This window comes from Hypomesus transpacificus, chromosome 14 (assembly GCF_021917145.1).
Source record: "Hypomesus transpacificus isolate Combined female chromosome 14, fHypTra1, whole genome shotgun sequence".
Lineage (NCBI taxonomy): Eukaryota > Metazoa > Chordata > Actinopteri > Osmeriformes > Osmeridae > Hypomesus > Hypomesus transpacificus.
The window spans coordinates 1,860,989-1,882,625 of NC_061073.1; the positions used below are offsets into that span (position 1 = coordinate 1,860,989).

A 21,637-nucleotide genomic window follows, 5' to 3' on the forward strand; every position below is an offset into this window, starting at 1 on the left:
ACAGGAGAAATACATATAATACAGGACGCAATAGTGAGGAATATTATGTTTGTAAAATATGTACCTCATACTTTAACAAAAATATCCCTGTACGCTTTAGTTCCTATAAATGAAACCTATTCAACAACATTTCTGTGATAGATGTAACTTTTACATCTATGATAAAAGCCAGGGACATGTTGAACCAGTTTCAAAAGATGTGGACGGAGCCAAGAGGGAGCCAACTGAAATGCCTTTTTGGTTCGTTTTTCTATATACTTTATGTTGCAGAGGAATGTGGATATCTGTTTGCCAAACATTGTGTGGAAGTTTCTACTTTAGTATCAGGCAATAGCATCTCCTGTTTAAGGACTGGCAAATGCAGTGAATTCAGACTGCAGATCTGTGACGATACATTTCTTCAATATGTACTGTTCAAACTGCCACATAATAAAATATTTTCGAGCTGTGTTTGAACAGCTATTTGATGGTACTTCAGAATGATCTAACAGGCCACATATCCTTCTAATAGTTATATGTTGTATTTCACTTATGTTTAGTAATATACACGGTTTTGAGATGGCGAACTCTGAACCTACAAACATCTTCACTGTTGCACTTCAGAGTGCAACAGTATTTGCAGTCATGGTGTGAGAAGTTGAGGTAAAATGACTCCATGCAAAATATGACTGTTTGGCATAAAGAAAGCGTAGAAAAAAAACTGCCTTGGGGCCATGTATTGTCCACCTTACACATTTAATGTGGCATCATATTTACAATGTTTATGCAATAAGGGTCAATCAATGCACATTTGCACAAGTGTCATCTTTATGTAAACAAGTTTTTTAATTAAAATGTACATTAACTACCATACCCCTTCCAAAGTGTTGGAAGAGGTATGTGTCTAGATCACAGCCTAGGTTGATTTAAGAGTCAATCTGAATGTCCCGAAGCCTCTTAAAGCAATGTGCATTAATCTTTCCAAGAGCTATGAACAAGTCCTTCCTTGTGATGTTGTATTCCTTCACAGTCCCCTCCACATTCACAACCACAGGCCTGGTGTTAAGAAAGGTTTCACCATCTGGCCACCTCAGCCCCAGGTGGTGACGATGAAGCTATTGGACAAGAAAACAAACAAGCCATCAACAAGACACACAAGCAACTTCCGGTGGAAAGGAAAGTCAAGATGTTACTTCAAGGGCAAAAGTTCACATCTCAGGTATTTCCATACCAGAGATTATTGTTCAACATTTTGCATACCTTCACCAGAGTGCCATTGTTACAGTGCCAGACGATGCCCTCCACTCCACCCTCCGGGCTGTCCTGGAACCAGGAACAGAGCTGCTGGTAGTCCACAGGGGGAGGGTTCCGGAAGTGCATGCTTCCATGTGCCACCAACACGTGGACAGGCTGCTTTTTACTTCCCATCCCTATTATAAACAGTTGCAAAAATGTCGCCGTTACCAACAACGATAAACCTGAAATCACACTTCATGCTCCCTCATCCTGTAGTTCTTGTTTGGACACGTGAGCATATACACCTCATTGTGTAATAAACATAAGTCCAAGAAACAAGAATAACATAATAACAATAATTAATATAAGAACTGTGGGTAACACTTAATAATGAACAGAATAATGGTCCGTTGTTAACGAGAAGCTATGCAAGAAGTAATAGAAAGTATTACATTAACACCAAACTTGTTTTTCACTTTGAAATAATGGTCCACATCAGTAGTAGTTCCTGCGAGATGACATGGTAACGTTTGAGTAATTAGTGAGGAGTTAACATGTTTTTCACAAGTAATATAATAAGTTATTAAATTATATATTAAAGTTATATTTGACACATACTGTAGAGGCATACATTTCTGTGAGGCACTAGTGATATTATAACAAACATTGTAATCTGGAAGATGTGGTTTTGCGCTTATCGCAACATAAATGCAGCCAATGTCTTCATTGAGGATGGAAAGAAATTGACAAGAGAACATCAATGTTTGTATTCATATCCTAAAGAGAAGTCCTCCTCAGGCGGTACTGTAACATAAAGGCAGGTCTTTGGAGTCTGAGACATATTGAACTGACACTCAATAGAGATCATATCAGTGAACTAATCCAATCATGAGTGTGTCGGCGTCACTTCCTAATTATTTTAAATTGTAAACAATTTATCATTATTTGTATTATTCTATGTTTAAGTTTGAAAAAAACAGAACATACGTCCATCTTTTGGTAAGAGTAGTAGTCACAATCTCAACCTGTAGCTAACGTATATGGGGGGATATCGTATTCATAAACGCTTCTGAAATGTTATGACCATGTAAAGAGTTAAAAAAAACACAATTGTTCACTTTTTAGACATGTTACTTTTGTGATAGTAATTCATTGGTTATTCTTTCTTAATTGGTCATAGTTCACAAGTAGTTCTCAATGAGGATATATTTATTTAGTAATCATAACATACCAAGGAACTACTTTTGTACTAAATTTCCCTTTACTTCCTGCTCAGTTTATCTTGGTTCCATATTAGTTAATAGTATTAAGTTCGGTGTTAATGTAGTACTATCTATTACTTCCTGCATAGCTACTCGTTAACAACACTCAAATCTTCTAAATTGTTACCAAACTCTGTTTACATTAAACAATGTTGGCTGTAACTAAGTAAAACTGGAAGAGGAAAACTAAATCAAAACAAATGAACAGATTACAAAAATTTGACAGCCATGAGAGCTGTATGATGTCTCGTTCAAGTACATGAACAATGTAGACAAGATTATATACATTGGCCAATATCAGTGTGTATAAGTGAATAGCGGGACTCATTGTGCTGCTTTTATAATCACCATATGGATTCCCGTTGACATTCGTTCCAATGAGCTCCAGGGTTTGTTCTAGAAGATCCGCAAGAGGGACCATGGTGATCTCCAGCAAATCTTCATTCTCAGCAATGACCCTGAGAACAAGAGCCACTCCAGCATCATGGTCCACCACAGAGGAGTGCCAGCAGTACTGTTTGTTGTCTTTCTCCACTGGAACCCAACCTAACACAAAATTGATACAATTATGTCTTCAGTAGGATACATGCATTGACAATCAGACAAATCGATAGTTATAGCATTGGATCATTGTAACCAAGCTCTTCACCTGGAATGTGTCCGTGTTCATCAGGTACTGGTTGGCCATCCAGGTGTTGGACTTTGTGTGCAGGGATCCAGGCTTCTGGCAATGTCTTGAAATCTTTCTCCACATTCCAGGTAAAGCCTGATGCACGAAGGTGTTTCATATCAATTACATTGTGTTTTATTATGATATTGACATCATATTAAAAACAACATATATTACCTTTATAAAAACAAAGGAGGGTAGATAATGATGCTATACCTAAAACGAGTTCATTCTAAATGTGTCCAGAAAAAGATTAATCCCCTTTCTCTCCATTGGTTAACCAATAGAAATCACAGGGTGTTCCAACTTGCGTAAATTTCATCACGGCAACTCATAATGTGACTCAGTAGTGTGTAGGGTGTTGTGGAAATTCAGACACAGCACACTATTTTAATTGATATGCAAGGTAAGCGTTTCGGCTCTTACAGCAAATACGGTTCTGTCAAGTAGCCTAGTTTTAACGTCTGCAGACCTGGAGGGCACATACGCTACCAGGGTCTAGAGGGTCACTCAGAGTAACAATGATTTCAACAGGGTTGTATACCACTCCTTGTAGAGATTTTTCAACAAATAGGGCTTCAAAGTCTTAAGTCATTCTCACACATTGTCATCTTAAACTGTTAAAAGCCCAATAAATCACTGTTCTTTAGATGCAATCAAATGGTTCCCTTGGTGTCGTAAGATAATCTCATCAGTGACCACAATGGTCGGGCATGTGTAGACAGAATCAAAGAGCAAAATGGTGACGACATTGATCTGTCCTCAAAGCAATATTTCAGACTGAGAAAATGATAATGGGCATGCTCCTGATGAGACAGTGAATAGCCTCCTGGTATCTCCTCCATGCTTGGAGACACAGCAAACCTTCTTGTGACGGCACGTTTGTGTGTGACTTCCTTGAGGAGCTGGACTACCTGTGCAACCTGAATGGGCTGTTACTGCCTCATGCTACCAGTAGTGACAAGGACACTAGCAAAACGCAAAGCTAGAGGAGAATCAGTCAGGAAGGATAAGGAGAGAGCTTGTGGCCACCACCCACAAAACCACTTCCCATTTGGGGATGCTGTTGCCTCTCCAGTGCACCTGTGTCATTCACACCAAAAGTGGTGACATTGATTCACAATTGCTTATGCTTCCTAACTGGACAGATTAACATCCCAGAATTGTTATTGACTTGGTGTTATATTGGGATGATTTTATTTTATTTTTTTACCTTAACAACATTATTTTGGGTGTATATCACACACAGTGCAGATACCTTTGCAGGTTTTGTGGGAATGATGATATTGTTTTAACCTCTTATCTGCTTGCTTGTTAGGCTTCCTATCTAGACGAGCCCAAAGGTGGGGTTGGCCTAGAAATAAAAGGAATACACATTATCATTACATATTCTAGAAGCAACATTAAGAACACGACATAAAACTATATTGATATATATATTGAAGCTTTTAAACTATACTAAAATCATGTAAATTATGTCTCACCCTTATAAACAGTAACATAGCAGCAGGTGCCATCCAGCTTTTCTGTGGCAAGTGCACATTCAACATTCGATTCCAGTGCAACTGGATTCACAGTTTTGGTTGCTAAAACCCGAAATTGCTGTAGAATAAGAACCATAATAATAAATACAGATGATGGGAGGAATCTGACAGAATCATAAACTCGGCAACTGCTCCGAACTCCTGTGTGGAATATCAACGGACATTTTGTTAGATGACTTCCAGAAAGACAAATAAGTCAATAACTATGCAGTTTGTGGCGACTGAGCCAGCTTGGGAGTACTGGTAAACGTTCAGAGGCAGAGATTTCTGTTTCTGAACCCATTTATGTGCCACATAGACCGCACACAGATGAGTTCATCAACGTTTCAACGCATGAACAGGTACGAAATCGGTGACCTATCCAAAATTGTGACCAGGGGTCGCTGTTCTAATGGTTTGCCATACTGTACTGTTAAGAAAATGTTCGAGCCCTTACCCATTATCCTAACATTGGCAAGCCATTAGAACAGTAACCCCAGCAGTTTTCGATAAGTCACTGATTTCGGTATAACACCGGAACTTTACCCGGAAATGTACTCCCTACGTAATTATAGCCATATTATGTCTTTGATTATAGCTACATGGCCGACCCCAAAAATGTTCTAAACATTAAACCCATACAGCTACTCTAACAAACACAACAATCACAAAAATATGAATCCAAAATTACGAAAACAATCAAAAACATGAACCTCACAGTCCCATAAATCATTGGGTTACCAGAAGCTAGCAACAACAGAACGCTTCCACCGTTAATTAAGATAGCTTGACAGTAGCTTCCGTGACAGATCGGGGTTTAGAAAACATGCAAACCAAAACAACGTTCTAACCTTAAAGAGAATGGCGGATTCATTTCCAAAGGATCAACTAATTGGATATCTTAAAACGTTTAAAGCGTCCAACCAACCTGACTCTCGCGTTTTATGGATGGTTCTTCTTTCACCTCCGTCATTAAAACGCATGGTATTTTTTGCTGAACAGAACCAAGACGCCTCATTATTGCAGCCAGGTAGCTGTTAGCAAATGTTGATTTAAAAAAACACAGCTAACGAGTTGGTAGCTTAAGGAAAAACGCAGTAGCCAAGCTACGTTTCGTTGAGCTATCCATGTGGATTCTTCCTCAGTGGTGTTTAACGGCGGTTGGCATCCTCCGTTATTTGGTGCGTTACCGCCACCACCTGAGCTGGAGTGTGGTTGCCCAAAGACGATCCTGAGCTAGCAGTTCGAACTAGTAGGCCATTTAACATAAAAAATCAGTAGGCCTATTGAAAACTGGAAACACAGTTTCAAACTCCACACAATGTTGGTGCATACAATGTAATAAACTAATAGCTTACAAATCATTTACATATTTTTTTCTATTCAATATTTTTTGTGATTGTCAGTTTCATTGATTAGTTGTTTGCATTGTCCATAAACCTATTGTTCTGATAATAAGCCATTCTTTCTGACTGACAGTAACCACAGTATGCACACACTCAATGTCAAAGCTAATTTTGTGATACACATCTTGCACCCCAATGTAGCCTTTTTTTGTTATCTCCTAATGTGGTGTAGAAAGTACACTGCCTGCTTTGCTTTGTTCCTACTAACTTTTCCCCCACATCTAGAACTCCATGGTGATGAATGTCATTCAGTCGATAGTCTGTTCCTGTGGTAACTTTAATTTAAAAAATCTGCAGAAATGTTTAAAACTACTACAAACAGTTTGCCTATTGAAGGAGGCTTTCCCCAGAAGTACTCATCAACAACACTGCTTAGTGGGCATCATCATTCTCAAATGCATTGATGTTTGTGTAAAGGCTGGCTGGAGGATTGTCAGGCATGTCAATGGAGTTTTCCTCAAAATCTTCGTCCTTCAACTTGTTCTCTGGTTCTCTATAGGAGGAGTAGTACCCCATGTGTTGGAACAGGGATGGTTTGAAATGGATGACGTGTTTTTGGGAAATGAATTAGAAGCCAGTCACAGGGCATCTCCTGGTAGAACATAAGGAGGAAGTGGACCAAGCGTGGCAGGTCCTTAGAGTGGGAGAGTTTTCCAATGTGGCCAAGCTTGAAGAACTCCAGCATCACCCAATAGGAACCTTCTCTTGAGGTGACCACTTTCTTCAAGGCTGTCAGGAAGTTCTTTGAGCAACGCGCATCGTCCTCAAGCAACATGTCAAAATGAGAGAGGTTGGTGCAGAAATTCAGGAGAAAGGCATAATCCGTGTTTTGTTTGGAGGGGAATTGGACCCTGTCTTCCGGATTGTTGTAGTTCCTTTTCAGCCCCTCCAAGGGGTGGGTAGAACTGCTTAGGGGCATGAATCACCAGAAGCCTTCCTGCTATGATGTGAAGAGCAAACTTCCTGGAGATTTCTTGAACAAGATTCTCACGACTGCTAAAATGCAAACAGATTCTCACTGCAGGTAAGGTCAAAGTCTGCCAGGGGGACTATCACCACAATCTCCTTCAGCTCATCATAGCATCATAAATAATTCTTTTTTCTTCTTCTTTTGACTGATGACAACCCAATGGTAAGATATTCTAGATACAAATTAATAGTATTATAAGTTAATTCAATTTTCAGTGTTTGTCATTTGTTTAAAGGTCTATAAAATTTGAACTACCAAGAACTCACTCTTTTAGGTGGATTGCCAAACTCACTTAATACAAAAATAAAATCAAAATATCAGAATAATCTGACACTTGCTTCCCAAACCTCTTATTACAAAATCATAATATAGAGTTCCTTCCGGCTTTGCTTCTGTAACTGTCTTCACTCTTCTGGGAAGGCTTTCCAGTTTTGATTTAGCAATGAAACGTTTGACACATTTGTCCACATACTTTTGGCCTTAGCGAGAGCAGTGTGCTGGAGAGAGGAGAGAGCAGTGGGAATGACAATGTTCCTAAGTTGACAATCAAGCCTCTATTTCTATGAGGAAGATCATATCATTGTGAGAAACTTTATAACTTTAACTTTATAGTGCCTTTAATACGGTTATCTTTTAGCATGTATTATTATGAGGTGTATGTATGTGTTATGTTATGGGATATGTGCAATACTGTTATGTAACAGTTGATGCTGTTATGGCTGAGGATTTATTGTTTGTTGTCATCGTGACTGTCAAGACATTTATGACGCACCACAGAGACCGATACAAATTTCCCTGAGCGGGACAATAAAGTTCCTCCTATCGTAACTTGATTCTCATAGCTTGTCCCTCAGCGTACTCCTTCTTTGTTGATGTTAATGTGTTTTCCCTTACAGAATGTCACATGCGACTTACGACTATACTAATTTATGAAGTCAATGTATCTGTGAGGCAGGAAGCTTAAATAAACCTCCATGTTTCCATGTTCCTTTTGTATGCACTCTCTCTCATCGTGACACCATGTATAATAACTGATCCCAGGACAGCTTGTTCACCTCATTATACAGTGAGCAGCCTTAAAATGAAAAACAAAGAGCTCCGTATGAGGAACCAATGCCAGTTCCAGTCTTGCCTGATACATTACTATACCCATAAGTTGAATAAACATAAAATCCAACAAAATGAAGTGGAATGTTGTACATGTCGTCAGTGCTGGGGGAGATAAACTGCTGTCCTTGCAACACATATTGCATATATCTGTCATGCAAATGCTTTTATTAAAGAAAAGGGGAAGGGACTATCATCACAGTAAGTGTATGCTTTGTGAAATGTACACAACAGCTGTAAATTAAAGTTCAGTATTCACACAAGAGCATCACAAAATCTCAAATGGAAATGGCAAAAGGAGATGTAAGGTAGTAGATTTGTTGTTAATAGGCAAGCATGAATGCATGTACATTCTCACTGCAGCAGAAAGCTGAAAAACATAAACAGTTTTGCGTTTGATCTTGCTGAGAGGAACAAACCTCTCTCCCATAGGTCACATTTACATGGAAATGAGAGTATGAATAAATCAACAGCATTCATAATTTACTTTGTATTTTCAATATTTGGCTTTGAGGCATAAACATATGGAGAACAGAAATGTCTGTTTGTGTAAAAGTTGAATACAAAAGGTGGTTGACCTTGGGTGTGTTCTAACTGTTGTCTTGTTCGCTAAGCCTGTTTTCTCCATGTATTTGAATATGCATAAAGGGAGTTGAGAATGTTCATGTTACTTGTTTTCTCTAACTAATCATCTTGTTAATCTGGATGAGGTGACAGAGGGTACTTGTAAACAATACTGCCACCCAGTGGACATACTTAGTCCATGTCTGAAAATCCTTTGAACGTGCTATATATCTTAATAAAATATAGACATTCATTTGAAGTTTGTGAATACAACTCAGGACATACATTTTCTTGACCTGACCCTAACCCCAAAACTCACAAAATATGTTTGTGGGTAGACTTCGGGACCAATACTGGCGACAATGTGGTCGCTTTATGGCGGATCACTCACATATTTTGGTTTGTCCCATATTTTTGGGCTGATGTTCAAGCTACCACTAAGAGTAGGCCTATATTAGGACTTGATATTCAATTAAATATTGTCTCTCTACCTTGTAAACTGGACACCAGAGATAAAGTGTTTATTAAAGATTCTCATGGTTGCAAGCAAGAAGACAATTACAAGAGGTTGGCTTCTTAGAGAGCCTCCCACTCTGAACCAATCGTCAGATATTATAAACAGCATATTGGCTACAGTATGGAGAGTATCAAATTCAATTTGAGATTACAGAAAGAAGATGGAGAAGAGTGCTGGTCTAAATGCGATTCACACCTGCCCTACCAAGAGTCTGACACTGAAATTAGAGAAAATGCAACTGAACACAAAAGTGAATGTGAATGAAACGGTACCATTCTGTAATTAACAACTCCTATGTATATCCTCCAATGTGACTGATTGACTTCATGTTTTTTTGCATCGTAAAATAAAAAAAATGTGAGTAAAAAAAGTATTTTAACAGGCACGAGCAAACTAATTCATCATCATTCCCACTTTCTTATGCCAGTCCATTCTTTTCAGATCATCAGGAAGGTCTAAGGTAGGGGGTAGATGTTGTTTCTGGTCAAAGCAGAACCATCCAGTCTCCTGTCAGACAGTAGATTCAGACCTTCCTCTGTGACGTTGTCTCCCATCTACTTCTCACACAGAGAACCACGCCTGTTAAAATAAATCAGAAGATTTAGGGGTGGGGGGGGGGGGGGGGGGGGGTTATTACATTTGAGGTGTTTTAAATGAAGGGTAGGTAAGTTGCGTGAAGCTAGCTATTTTAGCTTCTACTTGACACGATTCAACCCAAAATATCCTACCTCCTACCTTCAAAGCCACTCCCACAAAACTACAGTAACAGGCATTGAGTGGAGGGGCAGAGTGCGCTCAGGTAGGGAGGTAGACAGACCGGTATCCCGTCCAATCAATAGTCAGGGTACCCCTTAATGATTGGTCGTGTTTATTACAGTATTGCGACGCCCACAGATGTCAGAATGATTTCATATTACTGTCAAAACTTTAGATATATTGGTTGCTATGAAGACATGAAGTAACTTTCAGCAAATATGACAAAAAGTGCTTCTCAACAACATTGCCTACCCTGCCTTTTTTTCATTTGAACACGTCTTCATCGTCAGTAGCGTAGCCAGAATTTTGTTTTTGGGGGGTCCCATCTAGGGTTAGGTTAGGGTTAAATGATGGGGCCCCACACAAACAAAAATGTAGATGTCAACAACTCCATACTTTTTTTTGTAAGCAATCAGAAATCTGGAGGGGTCGGACTTGTAAATGAATGGGCCTGAGCCCCCCCAGGCCCCCTTGTGGCTACGCTACTGCTTCGTGTGCCTTTTTTCAAAGTGGATTTTGCGGATTATATATCCAAGGACTTCTAAAGTGTCAGTAGTGACAAAAACAGATGTGCCTGTTTCAGTGAAAATCCCACTGGACCCAATAGAAGTGAACCATGCTGCCACTTCTCTGCCATGTGGGTTGAGCTGAGCCCTGCCCCCTCACCCCTGCTGCTGGCAGTGAAGGCCGCTGACGCAGGGGCAGTGGTCACGGGGGCCGTCCTGGTCCCAGGCCAGCAGGTCCATCAGCAGGTTGGGGTGGCTGAGACACGGCTCCCCCCTGCTGGGCCTGGCTGTGCACACGGGGAACAGCAGCTCTGAGACATTGGGAGGGGGGGGAGGGGAACGGGGGAGTAGGGAGAGGTGGGGTGGAGGGAGGGAGGGAAGTGGAATGGGGGGGTAAAAGAGAGTAAAGCAGTGGGTGAGAGAGGAAAGTGGGAGGGGAGGGATGGGGAAGGGGGAGGGCATGGCAGGGCAGGGGAGGGGGGGGGAGGGAGGGAGGGAAAATAAGTGCAGAGACAGAAGGAGATAAGAGAAGGGGGATGAGAGAGAGACGGGGGAGTGGAGGGGGTGAGAGGGAGGGAGAAGGGGAAAGAGGAAAGGGGGGGGTGGAGGGAGGGAGGGAGGGAGGGAAGGGAGGGGAAGAAAGGAGGACAGGATGGGTAAGAGACAAGAAGGAGAGAAGAATTTAGACTTTACTTCTGACAAGATTACAGTTTCTAGTAAAGGAAAATGATTCAGTATCCCAGGCAAAAGATCCCAAACAAATACTTAATCAGTGTCTATGACCTTTCTTCTGTAGTAGCTGGAAATGTTTGACCTTACCTCTCTGGAAGGCACAACAGTGCAATGGTCTGCAGTCACTCTGGTACTGACAGATACTCCCTGCAGTGCCCCTGGTGGTGTTGACTGTGCACTGCCCCCACACACACATGTTGTCAGAGCAACACTCCTCATCTTTATTGCATGTCTAAAACACACACACACACATACATATATATATACACACACACACACGCACAAGTGAAAGGACAATTAGTTATTATAAACCACATTATTACAAAAGAACCATGGCTTTATGTTACATTTGCGATTGCTTCAGTATTTTTTCATAGAGTGCATAAATTAATCCATAACTACCCACCATGTCGACAGCTCTACAGGGTAAACACCTGGAAGCGTCTACATCATACAGGCAGTAGCTGAAGGCTCCACAATCTTCATCCACCATGCACTCCTAGGAGAGAGACAGACCCGGGACCCGCAAGCAAAATGTGTATGTGTGCGTGAATTGAGTAAATACACGTGCCTGTTTGTGTGTGCGTAGGTGTGTGGTTGTTTGTGTGTGAGTGGTCAAAGTTTCCTTCATAAACCAACTCACATCCATCCCTGGCCACTCCCTGTTCTGTAGGAGCACATCCCTCTGTGATACAGGAGGTTTGTGTGTGTGTGTGGCTCAGAGAGAAACTGGTTCACAGAACCCACAACTGTAATTCCGGTAATAAATACCAGATGCTTTTAGCGATTTCGTTAACTCCACATAGTACTTATCTTTATATCATCAGAGAAAAATCTGACGGATTTTCCTCTGAAAATGTTTTTTTTTCTTCAAATGGGTGGTCAAAATCATTTTGAAGAATTATGAAGACAGTGATGCTTACGGCAGAGTTTCAGCATTGGAAAGATGTTTTCTTGAATGCATGTGAAAATTGTGTTTCTTTCCAGACAAACAGTTAAATAGTTGTAGACCCTAGTCATTCTACAGGCTGTTCCGGAGGCCTGCCTGCCTACCTCCTCCGCATTTTTTCCAAGTCTATTAATGCGGCCACATCTGAAACGCTGCCAGGAAAGTAAAGATAAAAAAAAACGCTGCGGTAAAAAAAAAAAACCCTAATGGCAAAAAGGTCTGTTGAAATAATGACTTTAATACTGGTGTTCTCCTGCTGCTTAACAATGCAAAGTATAGCCTTCTAAACTTGTTAAAAAAGAAACGACCTATTTCGAAACAAAAAGTGTCTCGGTCAGTCCATGCAAAGTGTTCCTTAGCTAGGTCTCTTTCCTTTTTCTGCAGAATCTGACGATTTAGGCATACTCAGACTGTTTCCACCATAACCAATGAAATCCCTTGACAGCGTTTAGTCTGCAACTGGGGCAACAGGATACGGTCTCTGTGCCTCAAAACAAACAACCAATTTCCTGTTTTCTTGAATTTGAGCTTCACACAAGGAAACATTTTACGGCTTGATAAACTGTGTGTGAAATATAAACGTAGTTATACCATAGAGTACACTGTAGAAAGGTGCTAGGTAAGTAATTATGCATATTCAAACTCACATAATCCAAATCATTCCATCTGCCATTCATCTCCATACTGGAGGTGTCCTCTGTAATACCGTCAGAATCCTACCGTACAGGAGAAAAACAAAAAACAAGTTTCCATCAAACAAACTTCCATTCCCAGAATTGCATGACTCCAAGAAAATACGTCTAAAAGTGACTTATGTTGTGGTGCCAGTTGTCCATGTTGCTGGCAGAGTGAGTACCTTGCCAAACTTGTCAGTGGTGTGGTTCCCATCCCGAGAAGTGTGTAAGGTATCGTTGAGAAGTGTGCCAAGCTTTTCCAAGTCAGTCATAGAAGACTTGGCACTCTCACTAGCCATCTATAAAAAAAAAAAAAAAAAAAAAAGTGCACATAGAGAGCTTATCTTTTAATATCAGGATACGTCTACAAACTCACTCCTCTGTGTATTGCAGCTGTAGAGCTGCAATATATTTGGAAATGGACAAACACCACTCTTCAACAACACATCGTTAGATTTGTACCAATATTATCATTCGAATAAAATAAAAAAAACTATTTAGTCTGTAAAACTAAAGAAGAGAGAAAAATCTCAACAATAATATGAACAATCTACAAACAGATCTGGTCTATTTCAAATGAACAGATTAAAGTCTCCCAAGAGTAGGCTATAGAATATGTGCCTGCAGAGTTGCAAATGTAGGCCTACAAAGTATTCCAAAATCGGTATGGGAATATGGACCTGATCCACGGCTTCCGCTAGAATGAACTGCGTGTCTCCCATTAACATCTCCACCTCGCGGAACATCTCATTCAGACTCGTGTGCCCCCTTTCCAGTGAGTCATCGAGGGCTTCTCCGATAGTAAGCAGGTACTGCCTCGAGCTTCCAAAAAATAAACAAAAAGAGAAGAGCGACACGAGCTCCATAGTCGTGATCGGTAGGCTGACAGACCAGAGCGAACCAGCTGCAAGCTCTCTGCTCTCACCGTTTGACTGAACATCGGGCAGCACGCCGACGTAGCTTGCGCATGTAAGTTTTATTTGGAAAGTCTGACGGGTGAAAAAAAGCTAGAAAACAAATGAACGAATCTGGGAAACGCGGCCATTGTTAGTATGTCCCTACACTTTCCAAATAATGTGTGTGGATCACAAAGCAAGATCATTATTGTTGTAATTATCATCGACAAGAGTGCTCTTACATGGGGGGTGCATTTCAGGGCAGGGCCCAACACAGCCCTGCCCTGAAATGCAGCCTTGCCCTGAAATGCACCCCCCATGTAATTTCTGTTCTGTATAGAATCAGTTTATTCGCCATGTAGGTTTACACAAACACGGAATTTACTGTCGCAGGAAGGTGCAAACAGTAAACATATAAAGATCTTAAATTAAGTAAAAAAGTACAATAGTCTAACAAATTCTAAGAACTAAACAATCCCAAAAAATAAAACAATTTAGAGTATAAAATGTATATAAAAACAATAATATTAATATAAGAATATGAATAACAGTATGAATATAAGAATATGAATAAGAAAAATGAATGGTCAATAGGTGTTGGATGGACTTGTAATAGATTATATTTAAATGTCATTGGTAGTCCTTGGCTTGCTGAAGAGGCCTGTAGCAGATGGGAAGAAACTGTTCTTATGGCGTAAGGTTTTGGTCCTGATGGACCGCAGCCTTCTGCCGGAGGGGAGTGGCTGAAACAGTGTGTCAAGGGTGGGAGGAGTCTGCCACAATCTTCCTTGCACGCCTCAGGGTCCTCGAGGTGTGCAGGTCCTCGAGGGTAGGCAGATTGCAGCCGATCACCTTCTCAGCAGTGGACTCAATGGACTCAATGATGACTGTGTACAAGTGCACCATCATTGTCTTTGGCAGGTTGAATTTCTTCAGCTGCCGTAGGAAGTACATCCTCTGTTGTGCTTTCTTGGTGAGGGAGCTGATGTTCAGTTCCCACTTGAGGTCCTGGGAGAGGATAGTGCCCAGGAAGCGGAAGGACTCCACAGTGTTGACTGCGGAGTTGCACAGGGTGATGGGGGTGAGTGGGGCTGTATTCTTCCTGAAGTCCACAACCATCTTCACTGTCTTAAGAGCATTGAGCTCTAGGTTGTTCTGGCTACAGCAGGTCACCAGGTTGTCAGCTTCCCACCTATAGTCAGACTCATCCCCACCAGAGATGAGTCCAATGAGGGTGGTGTCATCCGCAAACTTCAAGAGTTTGACGGACAGATGACTGGAGGTGCAGCTGTTGGTGTACAGGGATGGAATATATATACCAGCATCAAATAATTCTTACCATATATTGAGGGGACTAGTATGAGTAACTAGAGTACGTTTCATGCATGTGACACTTTCTTAGTCAACGTCAACAGGGGATGCATTTTGTGGCAAGACACAATACAGCCCTGGCCTGAAATGCACCCCCCATGTCATTTCTGTTCTGTGTATCCAAGCATTTAATAATTTTCACAATACATTGAGGGGACTAGTATGAGTAACCAGAGTAGGTTTAATACATGTGACACTTTCCTAGTCAAAGTTAGCAGGGGGTGTATTGCATTTTTCAAATGGAAAACAAGGCCTGCCCTGAAATGCACCCCCATTTACATTTATGCATTTAGCAGACACTTTTATCCAAAGCGACTTCCAAGAGAGAGCTTTACAAAAGAGCAAAGGTCACTGATCATAACAACGAGGTAGTCCCAAACATTGCAAGCAGCCAAAACATGAAGCATACATTGTGAAAAACTAAACAAGTGCCAAAGGGAAGACCCATAAGAGCATGCAGTTATACAAGTTACAAATTAAAACATGAACCCCAAAAAGTGCAAGACTGTACCTGTAGAAGAACAATCAACAGTAAAATATTTTACAGCGAGTACAGGAGTACATGAGTTAACTTCGTTATAACTAACCTACAAGAGCACCAAGTCTTTCAATAAGAGTCATTGTAATACTGGAGGAAACTAACATCAGGTCCAATCAAGCTTTCCTCCTAAGTGCCGTTGTACTCCCGGAACAAGTGCATCTTGAGCCTTTTCTTGAAGGTGGGGAGACAGTCAGTGTCCCTGATGGAGGTAGGGAGCTGGTTCCACCATTGGGGGGCCAGGCAGGAGAAGAGCTTGTTTTGGGACCGGGCAGTCTTGAGCGGTGGGACCACCAGGCGGTTGTTTGAAGAAGACCGTAGGTGACGGGTGGGGGTGTAAGGCTGCAGGAGAGACTTGATGTAGTCGGGTGCAGTCCCGTTCACTGCTCGGAAGGTCAGTACCAGGGTCTTGAATCTGATACGGGCGTTGATGGGTAGCCAGTGGAGAGAGATGAGGAGTGGGGTAACATGGGAGCGTCTGGGTATATTGTAGACCAGGCGGGCCGCTGTGTTTAAAATCCTCTGAAATCCCCCATGTAATGTATGTTCTGTATATCCCAGCATCAAATGATTCTTACTGTACATTGATGGACTAGTATGAGTAAACAGAGTAAGTTTCATGTAGGCATGTGAATCATTGGTCCATTTTCAGGACAGCTGATATTCTGGATCAGAAGGCTGTTGTTTCTGACCTGTCTGAGAAGCCTCCCAGACGTGAAGGCTAACTGCAAGCGCATGCCTTTGAATCTATTGGAAGGAGAGCCATGTGAAATACTTTGAACCTGCTCAACAAAAAACATTTCCTTTGGTATTTATAGCTGGGGTAGCCTGGGTGCCAGCCCAACTTGGCCCCGCCCACAAATAAATTTGGTCGGGAAGTTGGACCTGGGGTCGCAAGTTTTGGGAAAAATTATGTCCGAACAGGAGCTGTTCGGACCAATCAACTTGTCAGGGCGGGCTTTATACGATGATGGACAGATGATCAACAGTAACGTAATCAACCACGTCACCAAAGAGCGCTTGGGTTGAATTCGTTTTCAACAAAGAACATATTACGTTGCTCTGATTGGTTGTATAGTCTATCCAATTTAGCGAAGAGGCATTTTTCCGGGTTCGGTTGAAAAACACCCTATACTCAAAGCCCAACGGAGCGGTTTCAGACTCATATTCTGACTAGAATTATGAGTATGACAACGTCAGGCTATAGCTGGGGTATACTACCTCAGAATGCAATGTCGTTGAGTAAGAAAGGTATTGGTTCGCGTTCGTTACTATAGGCTACGTTTTGAATGACTAGTTTTAAGGATTTGTGTTGAGAAGAACATCAGCTAATTACACAAATAACTGACGTTATTCTCTTCTATTCTCTTAACAAAAAATTACAATTTGAGACAGCTCCCTCCCCTACGTTTGGTTGCAATTTCAAGACAAAATCCTTCAATTTCTGATTCAAGTGGTTTGTGCGCGTGCTCCCATCAGGGGGTGCTTTTCAGAGTGTATCTGGGGCACAACACCTGCCTCAGAGGTATAACCTCAGGTGGTTATGCATCCTGGTCAGCAGATGGCGCTGTTGTCTACGATTCCAGATGCTCAACTATTCAAAAGTATTCTTACAGTGTGATGAAGAACCTAAACCTTAAAATCTAAAGTGGGTGAATCGTGATTTCAGAGTGAAATGCCCCCCCTTTCTCTAGCCATGGACTGAAGTTTACGTGGGGTTGGCTGAATGCTAACCCCCCCCCCCCCTCTCTCTCTCTCTCTCTCTCTCTCTCTCTCTCTCTCTCTCTCTCTCTCTCTCTCTCTCTCTCTCTCTCTCTCTCTCTCAGAACATTAAGGACATTAAACATCACTCGTAGGCAAACAATTTAACCGTGGTAGTTGTTGAATTCTTATGCTCTATAATTGAATCCTGTTCACTTCTCATGAACATGCCATTGTAATATATTGATCATAACTTTTAATAGGCAAAAAATGGTTGACAGTTAAATCCCTCTCGTCGATCATATATTTATGCTGGGGTTGTGTTGAGTGTATCGTTTAACTTCCCATTGGACGTCATTAACAAAGCACCGCCTTGTCAGACACCAGCCGTGGCTCCCGTTTGCTTCTATAGAGTACTGCATCGATCGCTCTTGACGCAAGGATAGCGGTCGCTTGCTAAACGTTAACGCAGTTTTAATTGTGCAATTAACAATTTGTAACGTTTGCGGAAGACAAAAAAAAACCTGGATTAAACGAAAAAGATACGATTGCGACCGCTGTCATTTTCAGAAGTTACAACTGACACTAAAGTGTAAGTACATTTTGACAGACTGTTTTTCATTGAGCATGAGTGTACGATTGACCGATTAAGTGGAATGTTATATGAAGAAGTTAGTTATGAAGCAAACTGTAGCAAATGGATACTTTTACCCATCATTCATAACTAACCCTCAAATAGCATTGTTCTTTATTGTGTACGAATGAAATAATTATCCTTTACTCAGCAGATGATTTCGGGGTAGATACTTCGGTTTCACGCCGTGATCTTTGTCGTATAGGCTACAGTTTAAAGCGACGTGGGAAAACATCAGAGGCATTTGGCGCAACGGCAACAGTTGAAAGTTATCCGAGACTGAATTGAAAATGACAGGAAATATCACTAAAACACAACAAACAAATACACCCGTCAGTTTTTCAGGGTAGAGTTACCAGTCAGTTGGATATAGACAGATTACAATATTAGCAATCTGAGACAAACAAATACTGCATTTAGAAAGTACAGCAGAAAATCAAGGATCAGAATTCCAAAACAGAAGGCTATTTCGGTGGTCAGTCAAGAAAAAGTCTGTATTTACCAGGCACAGTGCAAAATACCCACATTTCAACTGCCTGGATAGGGTACAACAATAACAATTCTGCAAAATGACATAGTACATATAATATGAAATAGTACCTATGACTCTAATGTGAAGGTGGTTATTGTAATGATGCTGAATCACGTCTGCTTTTCCTGTTCATGAAGAGAATTTGAGGAAGTTAAAAACGGGTTCTGCATTAGATTCAAAATAAGCGTGATGCGACAGGTGGTTCATTTGTAATTAACCACCTCAAAGGTAAACATAACGTCATGACTTTGTGTGTGTGTTTACAAATGATATTTCAAAAGGCCTGATACCGCGGACTGTAAAGTATTTAATTAGGACCTGGATGCTACACAATGACAGTTAAGCAGTTATTTCTAACCGAGTCCCCTGTTGGCACGTTTCCCCCCTGGTTTAGGATGGTAATCTTCATGTGGGCTTTTACATTTCATAATGATCTTCTTGCTGCCCTTGGGTCAAGAAACACAGTTACACAAGCTGAGACTTCCTGGAATAAGTCAGTGACTTATAAGGCTGTGCCCTGGCTATCAGCATGCAGCCCTGGGCCTAAAATACACAGGGGGGTGTCACCATCTGACCGCAGGGGCTTCTGTCCATATCAGAGGGAGCAGATGAGCCAGGCCAGGCCAGGGAAGCAGCACTCAGTTGGGCTCTGTTCAGCCATGTAGCCCCCTGAATCCTCCAGACAAGCTCTTCCCACCTGGAACGGCTTGGTTCTGACACAACACTCGACGTGGCAAGACACACCCTGCAACAAGGGAAATGGATACCTCTAGAATCCATCTAAGGAGATGTGTGGTTTTTCTGTTTTGCCAAACGATCTGTTTCAGTATGTGTTAGCCCAATGAACACGCCTAGACCCATACATGCACACTGGAGTAGTCAGTCATACACTGGGTGAGGGACTTTTTTCCTTTTACAGTAACATTCCCCCTCCTTTGATTGCCTTTTGTGAGCAATGTCCAGTCCTCTAAGTCTTTCCGACCTTCGGACCTGTTTTCTACAGGTTGCAGACACCCTTTATGTCTTTATTAGTAAACAGCAGCCAGGCAGGTAGGAGATAAGACATCCGGCTGGAGTAAAACCCCTTTTTTTTTCATCTACCAGCTCTGATTGGTTCGTTCTTATAGACAATTTCCTTTAAGTTCCTGCTCATATACTGTGCATGTTTACATTGACAACTGGTCCCAGAATGTATATTCTGATTGAAATGGCAGTTTGTTTCTTCGTGTGGTGAGCTGCTCAGTGCAATAAGATGATTCGTCACTCTGTGAGTGACCCGCGGCTTGGTCCTCTTCTTCATTTCCCAGCTGGAGGGGTAGGCTACACAAGCAAGGTTGTTGTTACCCATTTCTCCACATCACACGCTGGGTACCCTGAGGTCATGGGCCGTGTTGTCCTTATATTCACCGTTTACGCTGATGAGATAGAGACCCACTTTTAATACTGGTAAACATCCGTTGCTAGCATCAACGCTTAGTTTCTGTTTCTTTTGTAATTTGTGTCTGTTGGCACAGGGTTCTGTTGGCACAGGGGCATGGAGTTTGATTTGATAGTTGGTTTTGGTGACCTTGAGGTTGTTGTGAGTGATTTTCATACATTTGAATGGCATATTTGAATGTGTGTGTGTGTGTGAGGTGAGAGGGCCACACTGTCTTCTTTGCTGCTTCCTCTGTTCTCTGTGACCTGTCTCCACCTTCACTTCCTCTTCCTCCAGTCTACCTTTCACTTCCTCCTCCTCTCCCATTCACTTCCTTCTGCTCCTTATCATTCTCAGCCTCCCCCTCCTCCTCTCTACCTGGCTGATTCAGCCATTGATAGACTGAAATCTGATCAGGTATGTTTCATTTAAGCTTGCATATTACTTCCGAAACAGGCACATAGTTCTCGAGGGCCTGGGTGGGTATAAAAAACACACCTAAGGTCAATGATGCTATCTTATGAGTCGATTCTGGTGGGAGTTCACAAGCGGTCGTCCGTCATGGTCGTATGATTGGTCATCCCTGTCCCCCCTTTTGCTGGAGAGTGGAACATGCCAGGAGGATCGCATGTTCGATCGGCTCTGGAACCTGAAACCTGTTTATTCATCTCAGCAGCCTGTCTGTAACCCAAGCTGCTGCCCTGTCCTGGCTCCTCCACGCTGGGTCCGCTGAAGGATGGAGCGGACTGGATTCAAGAGTCCTGGTAGCCTTGTCTGAAACCTCCAGTCTTAAAGCATGGCGTCTGATGGCACAGTAGATGAGGTGACTCGGCAAGCAGAAAATGTTTCCCGCATCATAGTAATACCTGAAGCCCTGCCTGGCTCCAGAAAGAGATGTCAGGTCACTCATCTTGAAACTCCTTCTTTTGGAGGATGCTTATTAGTGGGTGGTAAATTGTCGGGTTGCAGGCCCCTCCCTGCTCTCACCAAATACACTTCCTGTTCCTTCCTGGCAGGCCACTCTCCATTAACCCCTCTGCCCTACTGGTTAATGTGAGGCACTGTCTGAATACTTCCAGAATTCCTCCCTCCCTCCCTGGTTCCTTCCTTCCTCTTCTTTTCATGTCATACCCTGCACTTCCCTGATCTCCTACAACCTGCCGGAGTGCATCCTGCACACACACACTGATGTGCATGCACGCTCTTTAACGGTTATGTTGGCTGAGCTGGTGTGCTGTAGAATTAATGATGTTTAATGATGGGTGTGTGTTGGCAGGGTTGATGTCTTCTAGATATTGAACCCTCCAGAGTTTTGACAGGACTCCAGGGACGTTCCAACTGCCTGTGTGGCTGGTGTGTGACCTACATTGGCAGTCATCAAGACCAGCGTTTCAGACTATGGAGGGGCAAGATGCTAGACTTCATGGAATCATGCCAGACTGTAGCCAGATAGACATCAGTTTGAGTCCATGAAGAATCCTCTAATCATTGAGTCTGTTTATAGCTCTGTCTGACGTGTGTGAGAAAGAGACACACACGCAGTCTCTCTGTCTCTGGCTCTCTCTTTCCGGGTCTCTCTGTCTCTGAGGCTTTTTCTGTGTGTGTGGTGTGTGTGTGCTAACAACCAGTCTGCCTGCAAAGTCCATATTTCAGATCTCTGAAATTCCTCTGGTAGATATTTCCTGCTGAAGGGGGAA

General features: G+C 42.0%; 4 protein-coding genes across 6 annotated transcripts in view; 1 reads left to right on the forward strand and 3 right to left on the reverse strand.

Annotated features, from left to right (window-relative positions):
- Positions 1 to 801: 801 nt before the first annotated feature.
- Positions 802 to 5,825, reverse strand: c14h12orf29 (chromosome 14 C12orf29 homolog). The gene is made up of 7 exons (XM_047033781.1): positions 5,599 to 5,825; positions 4,632 to 4,749; positions 4,406 to 4,501; positions 3,127 to 3,243; positions 2,826 to 3,023; positions 1,240 to 1,409; positions 802 to 1,094 (listed from the first exon to the last, which is right to left on the reverse strand). The coding sequence occupies exons 1-7, from the start codon at positions 5,686 to 5,688 to the stop codon at positions 906 to 908; spliced, it is 978 nt and encodes a 325-aa protein (XP_046889737.1). The 5' UTR covers positions 5,689 to 5,825; the 3' UTR covers positions 802 to 905.
- A 623-nt stretch (positions 5,826 to 6,448) lies between these two features.
- Positions 6,449 to 8,187, reverse strand: LOC124476347 (alpha-1,3-mannosyl-glycoprotein 4-beta-N-acetylglucosaminyltransferase C-like). Its single transcript, XM_047033443.1, is given in 5 exon segments — positions 6,449 to 6,635; positions 6,637 to 6,971; positions 6,973 to 7,063; positions 7,098 to 7,141; positions 8,179 to 8,187. Coding segments are annotated over 5 exon segments (666 nt in total).
- A 113-nt stretch (positions 8,188 to 8,300) lies between these two features.
- On the reverse strand, positions 8,301 to 13,938 carry LOC124476980 (dickkopf-related protein 3-like). Its single transcript, XM_047034463.1, has 7 exons — positions 13,532 to 13,938; positions 13,034 to 13,150; positions 12,825 to 12,893; positions 11,635 to 11,727; positions 11,316 to 11,460; positions 10,657 to 10,807; positions 8,301 to 9,813 (listed from the first exon to the last, which is right to left on the reverse strand). Exons 1-7 carry the CDS (start codon positions 13,715 to 13,717, stop codon positions 9,789 to 9,791), a joined length of 786 nt encoding a protein of 261 aa, XP_046890419.1. The 5' UTR covers positions 13,718 to 13,938; the 3' UTR covers positions 8,301 to 9,788.
- A 3,591-nt stretch (positions 13,939 to 17,529) lies between these two features.
- mical2b (microtubule associated monooxygenase, calponin and LIM domain containing 2b) overlaps positions 17,530 to 21,637 on the forward strand; it is a 35,484-nt gene continuing 31,376 nt past the window's right edge. For 2 of the 3 annotated variants that reach the window (XM_047034987.1, XM_047034988.1), the window contains exon 1: positions 17,530 to 17,949. The gene's annotated coding sequence lies outside the window, so the exon portion shown is untranslated. The remainder of the gene's footprint in view (positions 17,950 to 21,637) is intronic. The other variant, XM_047034989.1, reaches the window with a different exon arrangement.

Bases quoted from the DNA above. Each gene is read 5' to 3' on its own strand.
- c14h12orf29 (XM_047033781.1), bottom strand. From the start codon at position 5,688: ATGAGGCGTCTTGGTTCTGTTCAGCAAAAAATACCATGCGTTTTAATG. The intron at 4,750-5,598 runs GTTGGTTGGACG...CTTATTCTACAG, and splicing joins CCATAAAACGCGAGAGTCAG to CAATTTCGGGTTTTAGCAAC. The intron at 4,502-4,631 runs GTGAGACATAAT...TTTTATTTCTAG, and splicing joins CTATGTTACTGTTTATAAGG to GCCAACCCCACCTTTGGGCT.
- LOC124476980 (XM_047034463.1), bottom strand. From the start codon at position 13,717: ATGGAGCTCGTGTCGCTCTTCTCTTTTTGTTTATTTTTTGGAAGCTCG. The intron at 12,894-13,033 runs GTACTCACTCTG...CCTGTACGGTAG, and splicing joins CCACTGACAAGTTTGGCAAG to GATTCTGACGGTATTACAGA. The intron at 11,461-11,634 runs GTGGGTAGTTAT...TGTGTGTTTTAG, and splicing joins CCTGTAGAGCTGTCGACATG to ACATGCAATAAAGATGAGGA.